Source organism: Megascapheus bottae, chromosome 31 (genome assembly GCF_031878675.1).
Source record: "Megascapheus bottae isolate mThoBot1 chromosome 31, mThoBot2.hap1, whole genome shotgun sequence".
Classification (NCBI taxonomy): domain Eukaryota; kingdom Metazoa; phylum Chordata; class Mammalia; order Rodentia; family Geomyidae; genus Megascapheus; species Megascapheus bottae.
Window position 1 is genome coordinate 8,103,567 of NC_143539.1, and position 26,446 is coordinate 8,130,012.

Consider the following 26,446-nt stretch of genomic DNA (forward strand, 5'->3'; position numbering starts at 1 on the left):
GACTCAATGTTTTCAAAAGCCTCATCTACTCACATAGATTACAATAATCCATCACCTGAATGTTAAACATTAATGTAGACCTAAGGATGACAAAACACTTATGAAAGTCCTGAAATAAAAGACAGAGTAAGTAAGGCAAATAGAAAAATTACAAGGACTGCTGGGACTTTGGCCTAGTGATAGAGTGCTTGCTTAGCATGCACAAATACCTGGGTTCAATTCCTTGGTACCACATACATAGAAAAGCCAGAAGCGGTGCTGTGGCTCAAGTGACAACGCTAGCCTTGAAGAAAAGGTCCAAGGACAGTGCTCCAGCCCTGAGTTCAAAATCCAGGGCTGGCAAAAAAAAAAAAAAAATAGAAGGAAAAGGACAGGACATACACACATACACACATACACACACACACACACTATTTTAATGTCTGCCTTCAGAGAGAAAGGAAGACAGCAAATTTGAGGCCAGCGTGGGCTACATAATGAACCTGTCTGGGGGGAAAAAAAAGGTAGGAGCGGTGGCTCATGCCTGTAATCCTAGCTACTCAAAAGGCTGACATCTGAGGATGGAGGTTCAAAGCCAGCCCAGGCATTAAAGACCGTCAGACTACAATTAACCACCAGAAAACTGGTAGTGCTGTGGCTCAAGGGATAGGGTACTAGTCTTGAGTTGAAGAGTTCAGGGACAACATCCAGGCCAGAGTTCAAATCCCACAACCAAAATAATAATCATCATCATCATAATAAACACCAAGATGAGCTAAAAAGATTATTACAGTAATGAAATGTTAAAAGGGTTCTGTAACAAAGTCCTTTGGGGAATAATATGTTAAGATATAGAAAATGCAGAATTTAAGGGCTGGGAATATGGCTTAGTGGTAGAGCGCTTCCCTAGCATGCATGAAACCCTGAGTTCCAGCCCTCAGTACTACATAAACAGCAGGAAGAAGCACTGTGGCTCAAGAGGTAGGGTGCTGGCCTTGAGTGAAAGCAGCTCAGGCCTTGAATTCAAGACAGAGGACTGGCAAAAAGAATTTAAAAAGGCTCAATGCTAGAAACTTAGGAAGCACAATCCTGACCCTGACCCCCCAAACCTAGATGTCCAGGTTTCATTGAGAGATTGTAAAGACTCATAACAAATAAATGGAGAATTAAGTAATCAACACAACTATTAACTAATGGAATAACAAAAAAAAAACACAAAAACACAAAATCACAGTGGATCAGTTGTATTAGTCAACAATATGTGATTTTTATGGGGCCAGGAGCATAGCCTAGTGGTAGAGTGCTTGCCTAACATACATGAAGCTCTAGGTTCAATTCCTCAGTAACACCTACACAGAAAAAGCCAGAAGTGGTGCTGTGCTTCAAGTGGCAGAGCTTTAGCCTTGAGCAAAAATGTGTCCAAGGACAATGTCCAGTCCCTGAGATCAAGCCCCAGGACAGGCAAAAAAAAAAAAAAAAAAAAAGTGATTTTTTTTTTTAAACAACAAAAACAGTATTAGCAAGCAGAATGGAAAGGATAAGAAGTATAGATTTGGGAGACAATGCTTTGTGTGTGTGTGTGTGTGTGTGTGTGTGTGATAACAGACTTTCCTGCTCAGGCTGGCTTCAAACCATGATCCTCAGATGTCAGTGTCCTGAATAACTAGCATTACAGGAATGAGTCACCAGCACCAGCTAGATCATAACCTTTGATGAGCCACTGAGACCTGCACAGATTACTTGTAATACACATACAATGCAATACAAATGTGATGTGAACCCTTACTGTGCTGTATTATTCTGGGAATATGACAAGGGAAGAATGTGTTTGTGTTCACTACAGATGCCTTAAAATGTTTTTCACTTATTAGGATGCTTGCCTAGCATGCATGAAGTCCTAAATTTGATTTCTTGGTACGATATACACAGAAAAGCTAGAACTGGTGCTGTGACTCAAATGGTAGAATACTAGCCTAGAGAAAGCTCAAGGACAGTACCCAGGACCTGAGTTCAAGTAGAACTGGCAAAAAAAAAAAAAAAAAAAAAAAGAAAAGAAAAAAATCAGTTACTGTTTTATTTACATTTCTGAGGAAATAAAAAAGCAACAATCAATGGAAGCCCACAACCTCCAATGGAACAAGGAAGTGGCAAGAGCACACCCCTCTGAAACCAAGGGACAGTGCTCCAGTCCTGAGTTCAAGCTCCAGGGCTGGCAAAAAAAAAAAAATTACAAGGAAAAGGACAGGACACACACACACACACACACACACACCTCAACCAACCACAGAGTGTTAGCAAAATTCCAAACGGAACTGGGTGCTGGTGGCTCACACCTGTAATCCCAGCTACTCAGGAGGCTGAGATCTAAGGATCACGGTTCAAAGCCAGCCTAGGCAGGAAAGTCTGTGAGACTCAGAAAAGTGGAAGTAGAGCTGTGGCTCAAAGTGGTGAAGTGCTAGCCTGGAGCAAAAGAGCTCAGGGATGGCTACTAGGCCCTGAGTTCAAGCCAAGGAAGGAAGGAAGGAAGGAAGGAAAAAAGGAAGGAAAAAAGGAAGGAAGGAAGGAAGGAAGGAAGAAAGGAAACTAAGGGAGGGAGGGAGGGAGGGAAAGAGAAACCGAAAGAGAATGAGCGAGAATGAACTCCAAACCTACTTGGCAAGCACAAGTTGGTTTTCTCTACCAACAACAGATAATGCTGACTTCGTCTTCTACTCCACAGTAGGTCTATTTTTATACAAAATCCCCTTGTAAAGTACGTGTCCACTAAAGCCTTTGGCCTCTTGCCTTCATCATTTCAGAAATTAGGAAAGTGAGCGTAAGAGGCTTCTACCTCACACAACCCCCCATGCACTCTCACGAACGCGGCGCAGTTCCCCATGAATTCTACAACCCTGGACAGCCCTCTCCACCCTGGTCGCCCACCCCTCCAACCCACCTTTCCCAAACACTCCAGTCTACAAGTCACAAGAGGTAATTATCCCACACTTCGCCCTCCTCCGCCCGTCCACGGGTCCCGCGAATCCTCTCCCTCCGCCTCCCGGGCGAGGGTTGCCTCCTAAAATGCCACGTCCTGCGGATCCCAAACCAAAACTCACCAGCAGACAAAGCCCGCCGCCGTAAACCAGGTACCGCGCCTGCGCACTCTGCCTGGGCACGCCCTCCGCCAACTGTGAACTACACTTCCCAGAAGTCTCAGCGGGCTTCGATCGACCTTTTCCGGCGAGGTTTTTTTTTTTCTTCCGTCAGGTGTGTGACTTTCTCACTTTGGTGGTGGCAGGGATGTCAGTGAGCCGTGGCTTAGGACTCAAGTTAAAATGGTATTTTTACGTGTGTGAGAGAACAGTAGTGTAGTTAGGTTAAAAAAAACAACAACTTGGGGCAGACTTTCCGAACGCGATTACTGAAACAGGTCCATCTCGCTGCCCCGTAGGCGGCTCTGAACTACACTTCCCAGAAGGCCCCAGGCTGCCAGCTTCCCCTCTCCTTCCCACCCCCGCCTCAGTCTTCTCCCAACCTTTTCCTGCAGCTATTACTTGATTCCCCGTGCAAAGCCATAAGGGAAGAGTTTGGGGGGCAGAAGAGGGGACTGCCACCGTGCCATCTGGGCGAAACTAGACAGTGTTACAAAACTGTGTGACTATTGTGTGGTAGTGTGTGATCTCGGTTGGTCAGGATGTAGAGTCCACTACGTGGGTGGCCTGGCTGTGACTGGGGTTGGAATTGCACGTGTCTGCATGCTTCTCTTTGTATACAGGTGTAAGGACCAGTTTTTAGCCTGAGTAACTCCCTTCTTATTTGGACAGCCGTTCTGCTATGTAAAAGTACAAACTGACCTTGCCCGAGAGAAAGAACCAAAACAAAACTTGTTATTTGAGATTAAACTGGCCTGACAGTTTTCACTAACAAAGCCCAGTAACAAGGTCGGGACTGGCCAGGTGGGGGCATCCAATCAATAACGACATACATGTGATTGTATTTGGTAATCAATCAGCCTTTAGCAGCAACTAGTGCCTCAGACCTAACTTTGTAACCATATAAAACCTTGGGGCCGGGAGTTTGGCCTAGTGGTAGAGTGCTTGCCTGGCATGCACAAAGACCGGGGTTTGATTCCTTGGTACCACATACAGAGAAAAAGCCGGAAGTGGTGCTGTGTCTCAAGTGGCAGAAAGGCTAGCCTTAAGAAAGCCCAAGGACGGTGCTCTCTCAATCCAGATCGGCTGTGTCAGTGATAGTTGACAGCACAGACTGGAGCTTGCAATAAACCTCTGGTGTGCATTACATCAGTCGGCTCCTTGGTGGTCTCTGGGCATCCTGAAGCTGGGCATCACATAGGTAAGACTTTGTGGTGCTATCTCGTGTATGTAATCGAGTGATTAAGGGTGTAATGTTTAGAATCCTGCATTAATTCTGAAGGAAAGTCTCACAGAACATGCATTCTCACCTTGGTAAGCATTTTGATTGGGACATTCTCCAGCTCCACTGAAGTTCTTCCCATATTCCTTACATTTATGGAACTTCTCACCATGAAGAATTTTCTGGTATCCACTAAGATCTTAATAAAAACTAATGGCCACACCCCATATGAAACACCTATGTGAATACTCAGCTGTATATACTCTATCCCTAAGGTTTTCCATTGTTCACTGCATTCATAGTTTTTTTTTTCATTGTCTGAAATTAATCAAAGTTCGAGTCCCAATTGAAGTTGCTCTTGTAAGGAAAATGGAGGGGAATGGAAATGGAATAGTCTGAACTCGATCCTCAACAGGCGAGGATTGTTTATTGAGGAAAGGTAGGGGCACAGGTCAGTAAACCTGAACTTTAGGTATTATCACCTAATAAGCATGTTGGTAAATACTGATGTCAGAAATTGATCTACAAAAAGTGAATCAATCCTGGGAGTGTGGCCTAGTGAAGAGTGCTTGCCTAGCATGCACGAAGCTGTAGGTTTGATTCCTCAGTACCACATACACAGAAAAGGCCAGAAGTGGTGCTGTGGCTCACTAGCTTTGAGAAAGCTCTAGGACAGTGACCAGACTGAGTTCAAGCCCCAGGAATCACACACACACACACACACACACAAACACACACAAACACACACAGAAGTGAATCAAAATTGATAAGATGTGGGGCCGGGAGTTTGGCCTAGTGGTTAAAGTGCTTGCCTAGCATGCATGAAGACCCGGGTTCGATTCCTCGGTACCACATACATAGAAAAAAGCCAGAAATAGTGCTGAGGCTCAAGTGGTAGAGCTCTAGCCTTGAGAAAGTCCAAGGACAGTGCTCAGGCCGTGAGCTCAAGCCCAGGACTAGCAAAAAAAAAAAAAAAAAATTGATAAGATGTAAAACTGGGGCTAGGAGTTTGGCCTAGTGGAAGAGTGCTTGTGTTACAGGGTCCTGGGGAGGGGATTCCATGTCCCACCGACAGCACCATGCAGAGACAGTCTCATGCAAAAATATGCAGCACAGACTTGGGAGCTAGAACTACAACACAGAACAGTCCTCAAGCTGGTGTGTTTTTTTTTCTGTTTTTTTTTTTTTTTTTTTTTTTTTGCCAGTCCTGGGCTTGAGCTCAGGGCCTGAGCATTGTCCTTGGACTTTCTCAAGGTTAGAGCTCTACCACTTGAGCCTCAGCACCACTTCTGACTTATTTTCTATGTATGTGGTACCAAGGAATCGAACCCGGGCCTTCGTGCATGCTAGGCAAGCACTTTAGCCACTAGGCCAAACTCCCAGCCCCAAGCTGGTGTTTTTAAGGGATAAAAACGTGATGAAGACTGGCCACATGCAGGTGGCCAATGGGATTGCAACACACAGAAAAACTGTACAGTCATGTCAGGCCACACGCAGGTGACCAATGGAGTTTCATTCTGCCTCATAGTAACTATTTGGACTTACCAATCATTTTGGTTTGAATTGGCATACGAATTTGGCAGGTCCCCTCACAAGCAGGTAGATATTCTTTCTCATAGGGGCAGGGATAAGGCTGCTTCTTCCTGGAAGGGCAAAGGTGGCTGGGTTGTTTTACTGGTCAGGACTACTAGCTTGGTTAACATTTCTTTGGCCTGTCCCTATACTAACATTTGTTCCCATTCCAACATAAAAAGGGGGCTCCAGGTTTAAACAAAGCCAGCAATCCCGTGTGTCAGGGTTGGAAGCTAAATACACAAGTAACTAAAGGCCAATGTGAATTATTACATCTTCTTTCCTGGCATATCAGGGATTTTGTCAGAGTTAGTTATTAGGGTGGCAGGAGTTAATTATTTAAGCTTAAGCTGGGGGTTAAGGATAGGGTTTGGCTCAATTGGCTGAGGTGGTTTTAAACTTTTTTTTTTTTTTTTTTTTTTTTTTTTTTGCCAGTTCTGGGATTGGGCTCAGGGCCTGAGCACTGTCCTTGGACTTTCTCAAGGCTAGAGCTCTACCACTTGAGCCTCAGCACCACTTCTGGCTTTTTTCTATGTATGTGGTACCGAGGAATCGAACCCGGGTCTTCATGCATGCTAGGCAAGCACTTTAACCACTAGGCCAAACTCCCGGCCCCGGTTTTAAACTGTAATTCTTTGTGTAGTTAGTTATATATGTGACATGGTCTCTTGACTTCTAAAAAATCTTATGCCCCAGGTTCGATCCTGGTCCCAAACTGGGACTTGGGGATTGTAGAAAAAATAATTTGGAGGCAAGGGCTATTAACTGGGACCTTTTTTGTCCCCCAATCAAAACCATAACAATCCTTTCTTTTGACTCAGATATCAGGATCAGGTTGAGGCGGTACCCAATATCCCTTGGCATCTGCCACCACTATTGTCTCACAGCCCCAATAGGCACAATAATATTCCCCTGGGGTGTCACAGTCTGAGGCTGCTATACTTGGACACGTAAAACTGATTGAGCAAGTTGCCATCCTTATTTTTACCTGCACAGTCTGGGCCGTGTAGGGCTAGCTGACATACATTTACAACAAATTTTACTTCTTAGTTAGTTTTTCCCTGCTCTCTACAACTTCCGACCCTTCTCTCTGAATTTCCTACTTGTATCTCTCCGTCTGGTGGGATGAGTCTCTGCTCCCCCACCACTCTGAATCCAAGCCACAAGAACATTACCAGTCTATTTTTTTTTAATGTCCTTTTTAGTGGATCGTTGTTGCTGGATTGCACTGCCTTCCATTTTTGTCTTCCTTGATCAGGTTAGTTGCTTTGATGTGTGAGCATGGATTCAGGTCTTCAGGCCATCCATCTTAACAGCAGTAGGGTAGTCGGAATTATGGTGTAGGGGCTTTTCCAATGGGGCTCTAAAGACTCAGTCTTGTGCCATTTTACCCACACCACCTGTCCTGGAACGAAAGGGTGTAAGGCTGGGGCTCCTAAGAAGAGCTGAAGACCACATCTCTGAATGTTACTAATTCCTGACATGATAGCCTCATCTATTATAACTAAAATTTAAAGTGAGGCATGGTGGCTCATGCTTGTAATCCTAGCTACTCAGTAGGCTGAGATCTGAGGATCTTGGTTCAAAGTCAGTGGGGAACTAAAGTCAGTGAGACTTATCTCCAATTGACCACTAGAAAACTGGAAGAGGGGCTGTGGCTCAAGGGGTGGGGTGGTAGCCTTGAGCTGGAGAGCTCAGGGACAGTGCTAAGACCCAGAGTTCAAGTCCCATGACCAATGAGAAAAAAAAGGGGGTGAGGGGCCAGGAGCACAGCCTTGTGAGAGAGTGCTTGCCTACCACTCATGAAGCCCTGGGTTCGATTCCTCAGTACCACATACTCAGAAAAAGCCAGAACTAGGGCTGTGGCTCGAATGGTAGAGTGTTAGCCTTGAGCAAAAAGTGTCTAAGGACAGTGCCCAGGCCCTTAGTTCAAGTTCAAGCCCCATGACTGGCAAAAGAATAGAAAAGAAAAAAAAAAGGTGGGCAGAATATTGAGAGCAACAGATTAAGGACTAAAGAAGTACATTATAGCAAGGGGCCTAAATACTAAACAAAGTAAGGTGCAGGTAGAAGCCTTAGGTATGGAAGTCAAGAAATAAGTGAGAGTTGGAAAGGTGACTTAGTGGTAAAGTGCTTGCCTAGCATGCCTGAAGCTCTAGGCTCAATTTTTCAGTTCCATATAAACAGAAAAAGCCTGAAGTATTGCTGTGTTCAAGTGGTAGAGTCCTAACCTTGAGCAAAAAAAGCTCAGAAACAGTACCTAGTTCCTGAGTTCAAGACTCCCACCCCCATCCAAGAAAAAGAAAAATACCCCAAGTTCAAACCCAGGTACACCAAAGGGGAAAAAATGCATTTTATTCTGACAAATCTTTCTACATTCTGTGGAATTATGTAATTAGCCAAACACACCTTTGAATTAATAAAGCAGTTTACAAATGAAAAAGAATAGCACTATTCTATGTACTCATTCCCTTGTTCAAGAAATCATTTAAAGGGGCCAGGAGTTTGGTCTAGTGGTTAAAGTGCTTGCCTAGCATGCACGAAGGCCTGGGTTCAATTCCTTGGTACCACATACATAGAAAAAAGCCAGAAGTGGTGCTGAGGCTCAAGTGGTAGAGCTCTAGCCTTGAGAAAGTCCAAGGACAGTGCTCAGGCCCTGAGCTCAAGCCCAGGACTGGCAAAAAAAAAAAAAAAGAAAGAAATCATTTAAAGCCAAGTGCCAGTGGATCATGCCTGTAATCCTAGGTACTCCGGAAGTTGAGACCTGAAGATCATAATTTAAAACCAGCCTGGGAAGGAAAAATCTGTCAGACTCCTTATCTCACCTAACCACAAAAAAAAAAAAAAGGCCAGGTGCAAATGGAGCTGTGCTTGAGCACCAACCTTGAGCAAAATTAAACAGTGACAATGTCAAGGCACTGAGTTCACGTTTCAGAAACAGTACCGATAATAAACCTGTGAAAAATATGAAGAAAACTTTATTACAGAATAGTACACTGTTAAAAATATATCCACCTTCCTTTGGCATTTAGGTTAGACAAGATCTTATCATCCTTGGTAGGTCTAGAGAACTGTCAATAGCAAACCCACTATCTCTGCACCATGAAAGTCAAAAGCCGGATACCGGTAGCTCACATCTGTGGCTCACACCTGTAATCCTAGCTAATTCACGAGACTGAGATCTGAGGATCACGGTTGGAAGCCAGCGCGGACAGAAAAGTCCCTGAGATTCATCTTCAATTAAACACTAAAAAAGCCAGAAGTGGGACTGGTGCTCAAGTAGTGAGCCGCTAGGCTTGGGTAAAAAAGCTCGAGGATAGCGCCCAGGCCTAGAACGGCAGAGGGGAAAAAAGGAGGAAAGAGGGGGCTACATTGAGAAAACTTCGATCCACCTCCAGCGCTGTCCGGGCCACACGCGCTCGCGTCGCGAGGAGGCTCACAGCCCCTCGGGTCACAATAGTCCCCGCCCCCACTCGGCCAAGGATCCAATCCGAATCAAGCAAACTCCCCCGCCCCCATGCCAAGGCCCAATCAGAATTGGTCAAACTCCTCCCCCCAGCGCGCAGTCGCCCTGACGCTCCACACACTTCAGTTCATCGCCCTGGATACCGCGCGTCCCACACCGGGGCAGTCACGAAGTCACACGCCACCAGCACCGACTCCGGAGCAGACGTCTGGCTCAACGAAGCTTCCGCTTCCACAGGCCTCGTCCGCGTCCCGGCAGCTCCGTGGGGAGTGGGAAGGGGAAGCGTCTCCGTCGGGCCACCTGAATTCACCACACAGAAAACGACCGCTAGGCTTCAGGAACATGAATACTCCGCTTCGTGCGCAGGTTTAGGGGACTAGGGAAAACATTAAACAGTCTTAGTCTACGCAGACCGCGATGAAAAACCAAAGAAATGGCGCGCAGCAATTTCCCCGCCACCGTCGCCGCGGCCGCGGAGACTCCTGGGAGCGCCCCCTCCGCCGCGAGTGCGCAGGCGCAGAGGTCTCGGCTGTGGACCCCGGCAAGGCTGGCGGGCTCCCGACCTGCCGTGGAGGTGGAGGACCCAGCTAGATGCTCAGGAACCAGAGAACAGAGTCGGGGTGTGGTACCCAATGGGGAGGCGGGGGAGGAAGCCGGGACTCACAGCCAGGCCTGGTAATTCTGGGGAGGCAATTGGGATGCTCAGCTAGAAGGGCAGGGCCTGGGGCGTGGCCCGAGGGCGTGACCCTGGGGGTGGTGGCGTGGACCTGCCGGCGGCCTGGGAGAGGCTACCTGCGTGACCCCGGGGAGGCTCTGTCGTGGTGACGCGGTCGCTGCACAGCGGCGTGCGTGTGTGCGCGTGTGTGTGCGCGCGCGCGTGTATTGGGCTGAGGTTAACCGACCCCTGAGACACAGACCTGCTGCATTTTGAACGTGTGTCACTCGGATGTTGCAGCTATTGTGTGAAAGGCGGACGTGTTGTTCTACTGTTGCCTCTGCATGTCTTGCTTTTAAAATTGCGAGCCGTATTTGAAATTGTAAGTCATTTATCTGTTCATGATGCATACTATGCACATACCGAAATGCCAAAGGAAACCCGCTTGTACAATTACTAATTCATACTAATAAAAACAAGGTGGGGGAAATAAGTGATTGATCTTGTCTAAAATTGCAGATATGCTTGCTCTAGTAGTGAGTGAAACATGACAGCTATGGTTTTAGTGAATGAATATAACTTAGTGGTTTTTCTGAATGAATATAACTGCAAGCATTTTTGCTGTCCTGTCATTTTTTTGTGTGTGTATGGGGGGGCGTGTCATGGGGCTTGAACTCCGCCGGGGTGCTGTCCCTTAGCTCTTCAGCTCAAGGCTACTGCCCTACCCCGGGGTTTGGGCGTTGTCCCTGAGCTCCGCACGTGTAGGCTACTGCCTTTACCCTTGAGCCACAGCCCCACTTTCCATTCCCCACTTTCCATTTTCTAGAGGTTTAATCGGAGATAAGGCGACTCCGGTCCTTTAGAACCTTGATCCTCAGATCTCAGCCTCCTGAGTAGCTAGGATGACATATGTGAGCTATCGTGCCTGGCTGTCGTGTCATTTTTTAAATGACTGGTGGCATAAATATTTAAGTGATTGATGAGCAGAAGCTGGTCATTAAATTTGCCACAAAATTTCTTGTCATAATGTAGCAAATGAAATAGAAATACTGTATAGGAAGGGGCAAGATTTCCATCATTCTCAGTTGGTGATGCCATGCTAACTAAAACATATGTGTGAGAAATAAAGTGTTCCTTGAGGAGCAGGCAAGACAAATGTTTTGTTTTTGTTTTGTAACCACAACTACCACATTCTTTTTTTTTTTTTTTTGCCAGTCCTGGGCTTAAGCTCAGGGCCTGAGCACTGTCCTTGGACTTTCTCAAGGCTAGAGCTCTACCACTTGAGCCTCAGCACCACTTCTGGCTTTTTCTATGTATGTGGTACCAAGGAATCGAACCCGGGTCTTCGTGCATGCTAAGCAAGCACTCTACCACTAGGCCAAACTCCCGGCCCTACCACATTCTTTTTGATGTGAGACTTGATTTCAGGGCCTTCTGCCATGTGAGCTACATTCCCCACTCTCAACTCTTCTACTGAAGTGAATTTTTGTACCCTGGAAAATTCTAAGCTTAGAAGGTATTTGAGTTGGGCGCTGGTGGCTCATACCTATAATCCTAGCTACTGAGGAGGCTGAGATCTGAGGATCACGACTTAAAGACAGCTGGGACATAGAAGCCTTATGTCCAATTAACCACCAGAAAACTGGAAGTGGTGCTGTGGCTCAAGTGGTAGAGTGCTTGCCTTGAGCTAAAGAGCTCGGGGACAGCACCCAGCCCAGAGTTCAAGCCCTACACCAACAAAACCAAAAGTATTTGAGCAGAGTGCCAGTAATTCATGCTTGTAAACTTAGTTACTCAGGATGCTGAGATTTGAGGAACAAAGTTTAAAAGCAGCCTGAGCAGAAAGTCCACGATATTCTTATCTCCAGGTAACCATCAAAAAGCTGAAACTGGAGATGTGGCTCAAGTGGAGAATGCCAGGCTGGAGTGAAAAAGCTAATTTAAGCACCCAGGGCCTGAGTTCAAGCCCCAGTATTGACAGAAGAGGAAGAGCCAGTAAGGGAGGAGAGAGATGGGAGGGGGTGGAGAAAGTGTTTTGCTTAGCATGGATCACACTAGGCTTAATGCCAGGCACCTAGGTATGAAGACAAAAGGGAGTATCAAGCTGTGAGAAGACTAGAACATACTATAAGGAGATGCAATTACAGAAAAGAATTAGAGAGGCTGTGAGTGTGGTCTAGTAGTAGAGAGTCTGCCTAGCATGCATAAAGCCCTGGGTTCAATTTCTTGGTTTCACATAAGCAGAAAAAGCTGGAAGTGGTGCTGCTCAAGTAGTAGAACATTAACCTTGAGAAAGCCCAAGGACAATGCCCAGGCCCTGAGTTCAAGCCCCAGGAATGGAAAAAAAATATCTTTTTAATTTTTTTAATTATATACCTTAGAACTACAAATTTTCGGGTGATAGGAAAAGATTAAAATGTCAACTGAGCCAGGTAACAGTGGCTCACACCTGTAATCCTAGCTATTCAGGAGGCTGAGATCTGAGAATCCCCATTCAAAGTCAGCCCAGGCAAAAAAATCCCCTGTGAGACTTTTATCTCCAATTAACCACCAGAACACTGAAGTGGTGTGGTGGCCCAAAGTAGTAGAGCACTTGCCTTGAGCAAGAGAGCTTAGGGACAGTGCTCAGGCTCTGAGTTCAAGCTCGATGACCAAAAATATAAAATTTAAAGTGTATTAATATTACCATGAGGGCTCGGAATTTGGCCTAGTGGTTAAAGTGCTTGCCTAGCATTCATGAAGACCCGGGTTCGATTCCTCGGTACCACATACGTAGAAAAAAGCCAGAAATGGTGCTGAGGCTCAAGTGGTAGAGCTCTAGCCTTGAGAAAGTCCAAGGACAGTGCTCAGGCCCTGAGCTCAAGCCCAGGACTGGCAAAAAAAAAAAATATTACCATGAACTTTAGGCTGACAAATTGAGAGAAAGACCACAAAGAACAACTTGAAAGACTTCTATGTTCCAGGGGAGATGGATATTAGACTTGGGAGTGCTTGCCTAGGATGCACAAAGACCCAGGTTCAATTTCTTGGTACCACATACATAGAAAAAAAAAAAAGCTGGAAGTGGTGCTGAGGCTCAAGTGGTAGAGCTCTAGCCTTGAGAAAGTCCAAAGACAGTGCTCAGGCCCTGAGCTCAAGCCCAGGACTGGCAAAAAAAAAAAAAAAAAACCAAACACACACACACAATTTCCTTAGTAAGTTTCAACAGATTCTAGGGAAATCTATTCTGCCTCAGCAAGAAACTAGGTTTCCTGTTAGAAGAAAGAAAGACGTGTCCATTTTCCCACTAATATTTGTCCTGGATTTATGTACAGAGTGGAACAGAGCTGAAACAGTGATAATACAAATTTAACTGAGTTACTCTAAGAAATCTAATGAGTATTCTCTCATAGCTCCTTGTATCTTTGCCTTTGTAGGACATTTCTCTTTTCTGAAAGAAGAGCCCAAAAGGCAAGGATCGTCTCCTATTATCAAAACCATGCAGAAGGTGAGATATGTCCTCTCTTTTAGGAATAGGATCATTGTCACCTAAACTGCCTGGATATTGGTCTTCAGTCAGGTTCTGGACTGGGGTGAGGTATCATAAGGCACAACTCTTGGGATGGTGAATTTTTTTTTTTTTTTTTGTGCTCTCTGTGCATTCCTGCTTTACCTATCCAGGCCCATTCTCAGTTTCTCTGTTTGTCTTCCCCAAAGTGCACCCTTTAGTTATAGGCAGTATTTAACATTGTTATTGTTCATGTACCAGTCCTAGGACTTGAACTTATAGCCTAGTCACTATCCTTGAGCTTTATTGCTAGGCTAATGAGTACTAATGATTCATAATTGTGAAATGTACTCAATTGGAAATGTATTCAGCCCATTTTGAAACCTAATACTCTGAAGGAAGATAATCCAGTATTAATCTATCATGTCACTGTATACATGTAGGGTTCAGAGACTGTTTCCTATTATGCCTTTTGTTATTTCTTGAATTTACTAACTGGTTTTCTTCTCCCCATTAACTTTTTTTTATTAAAGAGTTTATTAACATTGATTTTTACATCATATTTCAAATGACGTGTTTAACAAACAAGTATTCAAGAAGGGAATCTCTATATACAATCACAGGCACTTAGTTTTTAGAACATAATCAAAATTAGGCTAAGGGTTTGTATATCATAGATACATATTAATCAATGTAATAAAACATTATGCCCCTGGCCTGGAGTTTGGCCTAGTGGTAGAGTGCCTGCCTAGCATGCCCAAAGACCTATGTTCAATTTTTTGGTACCACATATATAGGAAAAGCGAAGTGTTGCTGTGGCTCAAGTGGTAGAGCTCTAACGCTGAGAAAAGTGCTCAGGCCCTGAGTCAAGCCCCACAACTAGCCAAAAAATAAATAATATGCCCTGTATTCCTACAAAACAAATCTATTTTAGAGTACAGAACTTTGTCCTCAACAAAGCCTCGGAGACCAAAATGAGATTTTTTTCTTCTTCTTTGCATTGTGACATTTTCCCATGTCAATATTTCTCTCACTGCATCTGCGTTGTCTACCAAGTGCATGTACTTTCATGTATGCCTCTCTTAGCCTCTACCGTCTCATGAACAGAATCCACCATAAACCAGGTACAATAGATCAAATAGTGTAATTTCAGTTGCTATGTTTAGCACAGGTAATAATACTGATCAATACTGTGTGTGTGTGTGTGTGTGTGTGTGTGTGTGTGTGTGTGTGTGATGGGTCTTGAACTGTGGACCTGTATCCTGTCCCTGAGCTCTTTACCTTAAGGCTCCCAATCTACCACTTTGTGCCACAATGCCACTTGTAGGTTTTTGGTGGTGCATTGGAGATAAGAGTCTCCCATACTTTCATGCCCGGGTTGGCTTTGAATCTTGATCCTCAGATCTCAGCCTCCTGAGTAGTTAGGATGACAGGCGTGAGCCACCAGAGCCCAGCTTGATATATGTTTTTGAGGATTAAAAAAAGAAAAACAGTGAGAAAAGGAGTATATCAGTGAACTTGGGCAGAATGAGGTCTTCAATATTTAGTTCTCACCCATTTCCGATCACTTCAGGATGAACTAGAGTCTGCCCTTACAGGGACTGGTGTCGTTCAAGGATGTCACTGTGGACTTCACGGCAGAGGAGTGGGAGCAGCTAGACCCTGCTCAGAAAGCCCTCTACAGGGATGTGATGTTGGAAAACTATTGCCACTTCATTTCTGTGGGTAAGGAAACATGTCTTAAATCTTTAAGTATACAAGAATTCCTGAAACATACAGAACTTTGAATTTCAGAGATGTAAGATAATACATCTCTTTCTATCGGTGGAAAAGATCATTATAACCTTTCTTGCCTACTACAAAGATGTGACTGTGTATGACATCTGCCATCTTGACATTGTAGTGTGTGTATGGATGCGTGCGCATATGTGCACATGCATGCTAGGACTTGAATTCAAGGCCTGGGTTCTGTCCCTCAGTATTTTCTTTCTAGACTGGCACTTTACCATTTAAGCCACAGCTCCACTTCTGGATTTTTGATGGTTTATTGGATCTAAGGATCCAAAAAGGACTTTCCTGTTTGAACTAGCTTGGAACCACAATACTCAGATCTTAGTCTCCTTTGAAACTATATTTTTCTTTTCCTTCAATAGTTTGAAGGCCAAACTGCTTAAATAAAATCTTTTTCGTTGTCAGGGTTTCACATAACTAAGCCTGATATGATCTGCAAGTTGGAACAAGGAGGAGAGCTGTGGACAGAGAGAATTCTCCCCAGTCACAACTATAGAGGTGAGTCTATACAGATAAAATTCCAATGGAAATCTGGGATGGTGGTTTACGCCTATAATACTACCTACTCAGGACATCAGACTTTTTTTTCACCTGTCCTAGGCTTGAGCTCAAGGCCTAAGTACTGTCCTTGGACTTTCTCAAGGCTAGAGCTCTACCACTTGAGCCTCAGCACCACTTCCGGCTTTTTCCTATGTATGTGGTGCCAAGGAATGAAACCCTGTTCTTCCTGCATGCTAGGGAAGCACTCTACCACTAGGCCAAACTCCCTTCCCAGAACATCAGACTCTTATCTCAATTAATGCTCAAGGGGAAGGGCTATAGCCTTGAGATGAAGAGCTCAGGGTCAGCGCCCAGGCTCAGAGTTTAATCCCCTTGACCTATGCAAATAAATAAATAAATAAATAAATAAATAAATGGAATCAACTTTCAGGTGATTGACATTTTTTTTTTTTTGGTGGGTCATGGGGCTTGGACTCTGGGCCTGGGCCCTGTCCCTGAGCTTTTCAGCTCAAGGGTACCACCCTACCCCTGAGCCACAGTGATTAAATGGCAATAAGAGTCTCACGTTCTTTAGTGCCCAGGCTAGCTTTGAACCTCGATTCTCAGATCTCAGCCTCCTGAGTAGCTAGGATAGGATTACAGGCATGAGTCACCATGCCCCACTAGGTGATTGACATCTTTGAATGCTTTTACAAATTACCTAGGATCTTTTTCCATATATTTTTTACCTAGAATTTTTTTATATGTTTGTTTTTGTTAAAGTTTAAGCTGGGCTTTTTCTGGTGTCCTTATTTATTTATTTATTTTGCCAATGCAGGGCTTGAACTCAGGGCCTGGGCACTGTCTCTGAGCTTCTTTTTTTGTTCAAGGCTAGCACTCTACCACTTGAGCCACAGCAGTAATTCTGGCCTTTTCTGTTTATGTGGTTCTGAGGAGTCAAACTCAGGGCTTCATGCATGCTAGGCAAGCACTCTAACACTAAGCTACATTCTCAGCCCCTGCTGTAACCTTTCTGATGTGTCCTAAAAGGAGCTTTGTCAGCCTTAGTTCTTGTGTTGAGAGCTACAATAATCTAACCCATTCTTTAGCTGTAATACAATGTGCTTTGTGTTAGGCTTAAATTCAAGTAAACATTTCTACCCATTTCTCCTACTCTACTGGCTTGTAAGAATTGCCAGTCATGGTGGCTCACACTTGTAACACAGTACTCACTATTCAGGAAGGTGAGATGGGGAAGATTGAGGTTTTAAGGCAGAACAGGCAAAATAGTCATGAGACCACTCCTATCTCCACTATGTAAGGAAAAGCTTGGTACAAAGTTATTCTAGCTATGTTGGGTGGCTTAAATAAGAGGATCAAGGTCTAGATTGCCCTGGACAAAAAGTGATACCCCATGGGAAAATAAAGGAAAAAGGGGGCTGACAGCATTTGTTCAAGTGATAGAGTACCTGCCTGGCAAGCTTTTTTTTTTTTTTTTTTGGCTATTCCTGGGCCTTGAACTCAGGGCTTGGGCACTGTCCTTGGGCTTTCTCAAGGCTAGAGCTTTACCACTTGAGCCACAGCACCATTTCTGGCTTTTTTTCTATGTGTATGGGTCTTCGCCCATGCTGGGCAAGCACTTTACCACTAGGCTAACCTTCAGGCCCAAAGCTGTTTTTCTTTCTAAAAACCCTTGCTATCTTTTTTGTTTGTTTGATTTTTTTTTTGGCAGGTCTTAGTGGAGTTGCTTGAACTCAGGGCCTGGATGCTGTCTCTGAGCATTGCTCAAGGCTCTTTTTTGCTCTACCACCGGATCCACAGGTCCACTTCTATTTTCTTTTCTTAAACTGGGCTAGCTTCAAACCTCAATCTTTAGATCTCAACCTCCTGAGTAGTCAGATTACAGGCATGAGCCACTAGCACCCAGCTTGCTATCTCTATTTGCTCAAGTGTCACTGTAATACGTTTTGTTCCTTACTAGCAGAGTTTTTATTATGTGACAGATTCTATGTGTTATATAGAAATCCCTGTTTTGTTAGCCAACTAAGAGGGTACTAGCTGCTCTCATGCCTCACACCAGGTATAAGTTCAGGACTAGCTTAGGTTCTATAACTTGAATGAATTCACCAAAAGCTACTGATTGCTATAGAGAAAGGTGAAAATCAGCCAAGAGCAAAAGTACATGAAGCAGAGTTCAGGAAAGTGTTGCATATGCTGCTTCCAGGCATTATCTGGGAATGTTGGGGAAAGCATTGTTTTTCTGGGAACAGTAAGTATGAAACACAGCAAGCAGGGAAGCCCACAGATATGTAAGGTTTTCACCTCAGCCTAATAAACTGTACTTGTTACACTGCTCATTCTGTGCCCTTGAGAGGTTTATTTCATCATCTCTGAGTCTTTCCCTTCCAACAACAATCCCTCTTCCACCATTTGTCTTCTGCTCACATATCCCTCACTGCTTTACTCTGCATGTGGACTATAATTACAACGTGCTAGATAACCAAGTTGGTTTTTTTATGCCATTTTCCTCATTTGAGTGGTATAGCAGGAATTGTATTTGTTTTGTAACTTTTCCAGATCATTCTATTCTTTTCCCACACCACCACAGCAAGACAGGGAGTTCTTGGCATGCACATCTAATCCACAGTCTTAATATGAAGTTTTATAGTGATCTTGTGTTCTTTTCCCCTAAAAGATAGGAATGCTGGAGATGTTTTAGTCAAGTTCAAAGAATATCAAAAGAAGCATTCTGGATCGATTGTATTGATCAATCACAAACAATTAACTAAGGAGAGAAATAGTCATGGAAAAAGCCTTTGTCTGAGCAAGAACTGTATTACTTCAAAAGTATTCTGTGAATATAAAACTGATGGAAAATTTTTGAAAAACATTTCAGAGTTTATTAGAAATCTAAACCCTGTAAGAGAGAAGTTTGGTGAGAGTAGTGGATGGGAGAAATCAACCCTCAGTACTAAACACGAGAAAGTTCATCGCACAGGGAATCTCTACAAACAAACAGAGAAAGGCCTCAGTGGAAAGCAGGAGATTGCTCAACACCAAAAGGTTCAAATTGCAGAGCCACCATTTAAACGTAATGAATGTGACAAATCTTACTTCATGAAAAGAATGTTGTTTGCACACACCAGAGTCGACCAAGGAGAAAGAACTTCTGAATGCAATAAAGGCAGAATTGCCTTCCTGGAAAAGTCAGATCCCAGTGACCATCTGCATTGTCTTATGGAAAAGAAAGCCTCTCCATATAACAAATTGCTCTGTAGGAAGTCTGGTTTTCTTGTGCCTCAGAGGTCTCAAACAGAAGAGAAGCCCTTTCAATGTCCTTATTGTGGGAACAGCTTTAGAAGGAAGTCATACCTCATTGAACATCAGCGAATTCACACGGGTGAGAAACCCTATGTTTGCAATCAGTGTGGAAAGGCATTCCGACAGAAGACAGCCCTCACTCTTCATGAGAAAACCCATATAGCAGGAAAACCCTATCTTTGCATAGATTGTGGGAAGGCGTTCCGACAGAAGGCAACCCTCACGAGACATCACAAAACCCATACAGGTGAAAAAGCCTATGAATGTAGTCAGTGTGGAAGTGCCTTTAGGAAGAAGTCCTATCTTGTTGACCACCAGAGAACCCACACTGGGGAGAAACCCTATCAGTGTAATGAGTGTGGCAAGGCATTTATCCAGAAAACAACACTCACTGTACATCAGAGAACACACACAGGGGAGAAACCCTATATTTGTAATGACTGTGGGAAGTCCTTCTGTCAAAAGACAACCCTCACTCTCCATCAGAGGATTCACACAGGGGAGAAGCCCTATATTTGTAATGAGTGTGGGAAGTCTTTCCGCCAGAAGGCAATCCTTACAGTTCACCACAGAATACACACAGGAGAAAAGTCCAATGGATGTACTCAGTGTGGGAAAGCCTTCAGTAGGAAATCAAACCTTATTCGACATCAGAAAACTCACACGGGAGAGAAACCATATGAATGTAAAGAATGTGGGAAGTTCTTTAGCTGCAAGTCAAACCTCATTGTTCACCAGAAAACTCACAAAGTACAAAGTGTCAGAATTCAGTAAATCATGTCAACTTTTTTGTAAAACCAAAAAACCATTTTATATCATAGTGAAACTTGTACCTGCTGCTGCTCAAAAGTATAATATTCAGTGGCTTAAGATACTGTACCACATGCTGGGTGCAGTAGCTCACACCTGTAATCCTAGCTACTGAGGAGGCTGAGATCTGAGGATCAAGGTTCAAAGCCAGCCCAGGCACAAAAGGACCTGAGACTCTTATCTCCAATTAACCTCTAGAAAATGGGAAGTGGGGCTTGGCTCCAAGGGTAGGGCCATAGCCTTGAGTTGAAGAGCTCAGGGACAACACCCAGGCTAAATTCAAGCCTCATGACCCACAAAAAAAAAAAAATACTGTACCACATATGTATTGCTTCCTGCTTGCTAACTTGTAAAACACATACATGCACATGAAACATTTGTAGATAAAAGACAAAACTCTTAGGAAATAAAAGCCTAATATTTACCCTGTGCAATTGCTACAAATATGTAAAATTGTTTCCACTTTTAGTACATGGCCTTTTGTGAACTATAATAAGTAGCTGGCCAACTGCTTGTGGCCTATGGACACACTATGAAGAAAGGAAATGGGAACTTGTACTTTTATTTGCAAATGTGGAACAAAACTTCATTGTTACTTCTCAAAAGTGGACCACAATTTTGACATATGAGTTTTGTGTAATATATCCATCATGTATTAAGTATTCTTTCATATGTGCCTTCATTCATTGTGATGTGTCTGTGAATGTATGTGGCAGAAATATTTAATCTGATATATTGATAATATTCTATATATTATATACCATTCATTTTCATTTTGTAAATAATTCCATTAGAAGTGTATATAACAACTGATCCACTCTACTCTTGATGGACTTTGATGTTTACATTTGGCTCATAATAATACTTCTGAGAGTTTGTCTTCTGCTTTCCCTATTGTGTAAACTTGAGTGTGGAACTGCTGGATCCTAGTGCATGTGTAACTCAGTCAGCATTGGTAAATACTTCTAAACTAATCTCACAGCATAATATACTCTGAAGGGAAAGCAATTATGAATATAATGAATTACTGAAGAGCATAAGTAAAGTAGGGTACTGATGGCTCATGCTTGTAGACTAAAATCTGAAGACAGAGGTTTGTAGGCAGCACTGGACCACTTGACCCATCACTCTACTTTTGGGTTTGGGTGGTTAACTGCACAGTGTCACAGACTTTGCTACCTAGGCTGGCTTCCATTGGAGATCCTTAGATCTCAGCCTCTTGAGTATCTGGAATTACGAGTATGAGGCACTGGTGCCCAGCTGGGATATCTCCCAAAGTATAGCAGTGATAGAAAATTCTCCCAGTAATCAGAATTTCTAGCAGTGTACCTCCTTTGGTAGTCATTTCTTGGAATTCATATGGTTATAAACCTGGAGGGAAAAGGAGTCAGCAGCTGGGGACTAGTAGTTGGGCTGAGAGCTGAGGTTCGCCAGCGGGAACAGGAGTCTCCATGAGACTCAATTCCAATTAACCACAAGAAACCCGGAAGTGGCATTGTAGCTCAAAGCGGTAGAGCCCTAGCCTTGAACAAAAGAGCTTAGGGACGGTGGTGGCCCAGGCCTTGAGTTCAAGTCCCATGACAGACAAAGGAAATGAAGCAGCAGGGCCATTTAAGGACACAAATCCCATGAAACAAGTGAACCTATAACTGGCACACAGGCGGGCACTCCATTAATACCCCTGTTTAATAAGCACTGAGCTAGACACCGGAGGCCGGGGTGTCCTGACAAGGAGACATCAAGCTGTGCTTCACTTCGACTCCAGTCATGTACGTATTGATGGCTTTCCGGGCAGACACACTTTGAGGAGAGCATGCCATCAATAGGCCACTGAGCCCCAAATTTAGACCCAGGACGGCAGAAGAAACGAAGCTTCGCCGCAGGACCTGGTCCTCTAGCGGCAGCACGGGGACGCAAGCTAGCGCTTGGGGGGAAAAGGCAGGATGGTGTGTTAGGTAGGTCTGTGTAACAAGATCACTTCCCCAAGAGATGCCAGGCGTCTGCCATCGTGGTAGGCCGTTCCCGCTCCCCCATCGCGGCGGGGTCGCCACGCTCCTCCTCACAGGCCACAAACGCACAGCTATTCACAGGCCTGAACCCCGTTTTCGACGCGCCCTAAAAGGTCAAGGTCTCCAGTAGCCTAGTTACCAATCAACATTCCGAACCTGACAGGTCAGAGAACTGGAAAGGGAAAGCGCGGTCCTGGTCAGATGAGGCCCGGAGGTCTATGGGAAATGTAGTCTTGAGACCTTAAAAGCCCGGATGTGAGGGCGCGCGCGTTCGTAACCAACGCTACCGAGGATCTCACGTCAGCGCTGCGCAAAGGCTTCTGGGAGGGTGGGCGTCGCAGTCGCGGCCGCGAATCGCTCGGCCGCGGAAGGAGCCAGAGGTTGTCGCGTCCCGCCGGGGAAGCGAAGGCGGGAAGCTGGAGCCCGGGCTGGGGAAGGCGAGCTGGGAAAAGGGGGCCTAGACCAGAGGAGAGCCAGAGGCTCGTAGCGAAAGGAGAAGCGTTGGCTGGAGGGCCGCCCTGTGGATCGGGACGCGGGCCGGGGCTGGTGAGAGCTCCTCCCCGGGGTCCGGGGCGCTCGGCTGCCCTGGCTGGTCACCTGCTGCGGCGGGGAACCCATCGGGCGGGGACCCTGGAGCCTGGGAGGGCGTGGGGCGGGCGAAGCAACCGTGACGGTGTGAGCACGGCCCACGGGGAGTGACCACTGAAGGGCCGCGTGTGCATTGTTAGATGCTGTCGGTATTCGACATTTCATGTGCTGGAGCAGTTTGTGGCATTTGGACAAGTAACACGTTTCTTTGATGGAGAGGGGAAGCTAAAATATTCATATCGTATCACTATATTGGAAAACCTATATTAGTAATAAGCTAACGGGTGAATCACCTATGGGGACACACATTAAAACAACTTCCTTAACGGACACTGACTTTCATTTTTCTTCAGACTCTTAGTAGGTATCCTAGGCTGACGTTAAACTTATGATCCTTCTGTCTGTGTCTCTCTAGTGCTGGGCTGATAGGCATGTCACCTGACTCAAGACATTTTATTTTTTGCTGGTGCTGGGGCTTGAATTTTGGACCTAAGCACTATCCCTGAGCTCCTTTTGCTCAAGGCTAGTACTCTACCACTTGAGCCACAAGGCCACTTCTCACTTTTTCTGTCTCACAGAGTTAACTGCCTGGGCTGGTTTCAAACTGAAATCCTCAGATCTCAGCCCCCTGAGTAGTTAGGATTACAGCCATGAGTCACAGGCACCCTGCTCAGATGTTCTTATATATATTACATATTTATTTACTTTTTGCCAATCCTGGGGCTTGAACTCAGGGCTGGGCACAGTCCTTGGGCCTTTCTCTACCACTTAAGCCACAGCACCACTTCTGGCTTTTTTAGTTTTGTCCATGTTAGGTAAGCACTATACCACTAGGCCATGCAGCCAGTCCATCTAGACATTATTAAAATAAGATTTAAAAAATATCTTCATCTTTAACAACATTTTTTACAAGTATTTCAGATACTTAAAGGTAATCACTTGTAATAATCACTTAGCTAACTACAGTGTTCATTATAGAAATTATTTTAAAAGCTTGTGGTGTGAAAGGGTATTTACATGGTCAGAATTTCTCTTAATTCTCAAACCTGTTTTCTGTCCTCTTCTGTAAGTGAGTAATCTCCAGCTCCAATGGATTTGGTATTAGGAAAGAGACAAGTCCAAACTCAGGACAAAGTCAACCAAACTGGTGATGCTGTGATTTGTACAAATCCTGTCTTACTTTTCGAGAACCTGCTGTTGGAAAGCTGTATTGAGAACCTGTTTCTGGGAACCTGCAGATATACCTTCCTTGAGTCCCTCCTAGCATGCTCTGCCCACTGCTCTGATAGATCTTAGTTGTCCAGTCACTCTTCTTGGATAGAATCCAAAATAACTCAAACAGCCTCCATCCAGGCTTCATCATCTAATTCGAAGCTAAGAAAGACCTACCTTTAGCCAGGTGCCAGTGGCTCATATCTGTGATATAATCAGGGGCAGACATCTGAAGATCATTGTTGCAAGCCAGCCCAGGTAGAAAATTATGTGAAATTCTTATCTCCAATAAACTACTTAGAAAAAGCCAGAAGTGATGTTGTGGCTCAAGTGGTACTAGCTTGAGCACAAAGAGGCTGAGAGGCAGTGCCAAGGCACGAGTTAAAACCCCAAGATTGGAAAAAAAAATGATGTATCTTTGTCACTTTGCCCTCCCAAATCCTGGAAATATGTGTATTTTGTCCAAGAACATTCTTGCCACTTTCTTTGACATCTGGGTGTGGGAGACATCCTGATTATTATGAGGAAGAAGCACCTGGAGTTGCCCCCCAGGAATGTCCTAAAAATAGACATTTCAACATCTCCAGTAGTAAGAGTTAATGATAGTGGGACTGGGAGTTTGGCCTAGTGGTAGAGTGCTTGCCTAGCATGCATGAAGATTGGGGTTCAATTCCTCAGTACCACATACATAGAAAAAAGCCGGAAGTGGTGCTGAGGCTCAAGTGGTAGAGCTCTAGCCTTGAGAAAGTCCAAGGACAGTGCTCAGGCCCTGAGCTCAAGCCCAGGACTGGCAAAAGAAAAAGTTAATGATGCTGAGACTTCAGTCAGCAAACATCCTATTTGAGATGAGGAAGTCTGAGAATTTTGTTTCATTGTCTTTAGGTTTTTACCGGAGACAATTATCCTGATAAAAATTAACAGTGAGGGCCAGGAGTTTGGCCTAGTGGTAGAGTGCTTGCCTAGCATGCACGAAGACCCAGGTTCCATTCCTCGGTACCGCCTACGCAGCAAAAAGCCGGAAGTGGTGCTGTGGCTCAAGTGGTAGAGCTCTAGCCTTGAGAAAGCCTAAGGACAATACTTAGGCCCGAGCCAAAGCCCAGGACTGGAAAAAAAAAAATTATTTCCTTAAAGCCAGGTGCAGTGGCTCACTCCGGTAATCCTAGCTCCTCTGGAGGCTGAGATCTGAGGATTGAGGTTCAAAGCCAGCCTGGGCAACAAAGACCTTGAGATTCTTATCTCCAATTAACCACTAGAAAACAGGAAGTGGGGTTGTGGCTCAAGGGGTAAAGCAGTAGCCTTGAGCTGCAGAGCTCAGGGACAGCACCAGTCCAAGTCCAAGCCCCATGACTGACCAAAAAAAAAAAAAAAGCAAATTTATGCTGATATGCCAAAAGGCTTGAGCTACAGACCTGAGTGAAGATGTAGGTAAAACTGAAGAGTGCTATTACGTAGTGCTTGACAGCTTGCCACAAAGACCTAAGAGTCCTAACTCTGTGCTCTTTCAGGCTTACTCATAGTTCCTAAAAATCTGTGGTCTTCTAATTCCATCTTGCCTAGTATCTTGATGGCATTAGAGATTTATTCCTGGGATTACAGGCTTGAGCAACCAGGCAGCAGCATTTAATTTTTTTTGGCCAGTCCTGGGCCTTGGCACTGTTGTTGGGCTTTCTCAAGGCTAGAGCAATGCCACTTGAGCCATAGCACCATTTCTGGCTTTTTTCCATGTATGTGGTACTGAGGAATCGAACCTGGGTCTTTGTGCAGCTAAGCAAGCACTCTACCACTAGGTTAAACTCCCCGCCCATTTTTTATAATATTTTGTTTAGTTGTTTACTTTGTTGTTTGTGGGGATTGAAGTCTAGGCCTCGGCACTGTCCCTGAGTTCTTCAGCTCAAGGCTAGTACTCTACCGTTAGAGGCACAGTGTCACTTCCAGTTTTCTGGTGGTTATTTGGAGATAAGAATCTCACAGACTTTAGGGGTTGGGAGTGTGGCCTAGTGGTAGAGTGCATGCCTAGCATGCAGAAAGCCTTGGGTTCAATTCCCTGGAACCACATACACAGAAAAAACTGGAGGTGGTGCTGTGGCTCAAGTGGCAGAGCAGTAGCCTTGAGCAAAAAGTGTACCAGGACAGTATCCAGATTCTAAGTTCAAGCCCTAGGACTGGCAAAAAAAAAGAAAAAAAAGTCTTATGGACTTTAGTGCCCAGGCTGGCTTTTAACTTCGATCCCCAGATTTCAGCCTCCTGAGTACGATTTCAGGTGTGAGCCACTGGTACCCGACCTTATTTAATTTTGTACTTGATTCTGGAGCTTGTACTCAGGCATTGAGCCCTTGCATAGGCTTTGTTTATTTTATTTTATTTTATTTTATTTTTTGGTCAGTCCTGAGGCTTAAACTCAGGGCCTGAGCACTGCCCTTGGGCTTTCTCAAATCTAGAGCTCTACCACTTGAGCTCCAGCACTTCTTCCAGCTTTCTCTGTGTATGTGGGTACTGACGAATTGAACCTAGGGCCTCTTACATGCTTGGCAAGCATTCTACCACTTGGCTACTCTCCCAGTTCATAGACTTTATTTTTTTAAAGCAAAAGCAATCAGTTCATAGGAACGTGGAACAAAACGTTCCTACGCAAGTTTTCGTACAAATGCCTTCAAACAGCAGAGCCAACAGTAGCTCCCAAAGTGTAGTTACCCTGTTCTGACCATAATTCTAATCCTCCACTA

At 44.6% G+C, this 26,446-nt stretch overlaps 1 protein-coding gene across 2 annotated transcripts; it reads left to right on the top strand.

Moving 5' to 3' along the window:
• Positions 1-9,431: 9,431 nt before the first annotated feature.
• On the top strand, positions 9,432-20,780 carry Znf382 (zinc finger protein 382). 2 transcript variants are annotated; one of them, XM_090322615.1, is made up of 5 exons: positions 9,432-10,045; positions 13,442-13,512; positions 15,111-15,237; positions 15,709-15,801; positions 18,479-20,780. In XM_090322615.1, the coding sequence occupies exons 1-5, from the start codon at positions 10,003-10,005 to the stop codon at positions 19,876-19,878; spliced, it is 1,734 nt and encodes a 577-aa protein (XP_090178741.1). In that variant the 5' UTR covers positions 9,432-10,002; the 3' UTR covers positions 19,879-20,780. The 2 variants fall into 2 exon arrangements, with proteins under 2 accessions (XP_090178741.1, XP_090178743.1); XM_090322617.1 differs by lacking the exon at positions 9,432-10,045 and adding an exon at positions 10,373-10,407.
• The last annotated feature ends 5,666 nt before the right edge of the window (positions 20,781-26,446 follow it).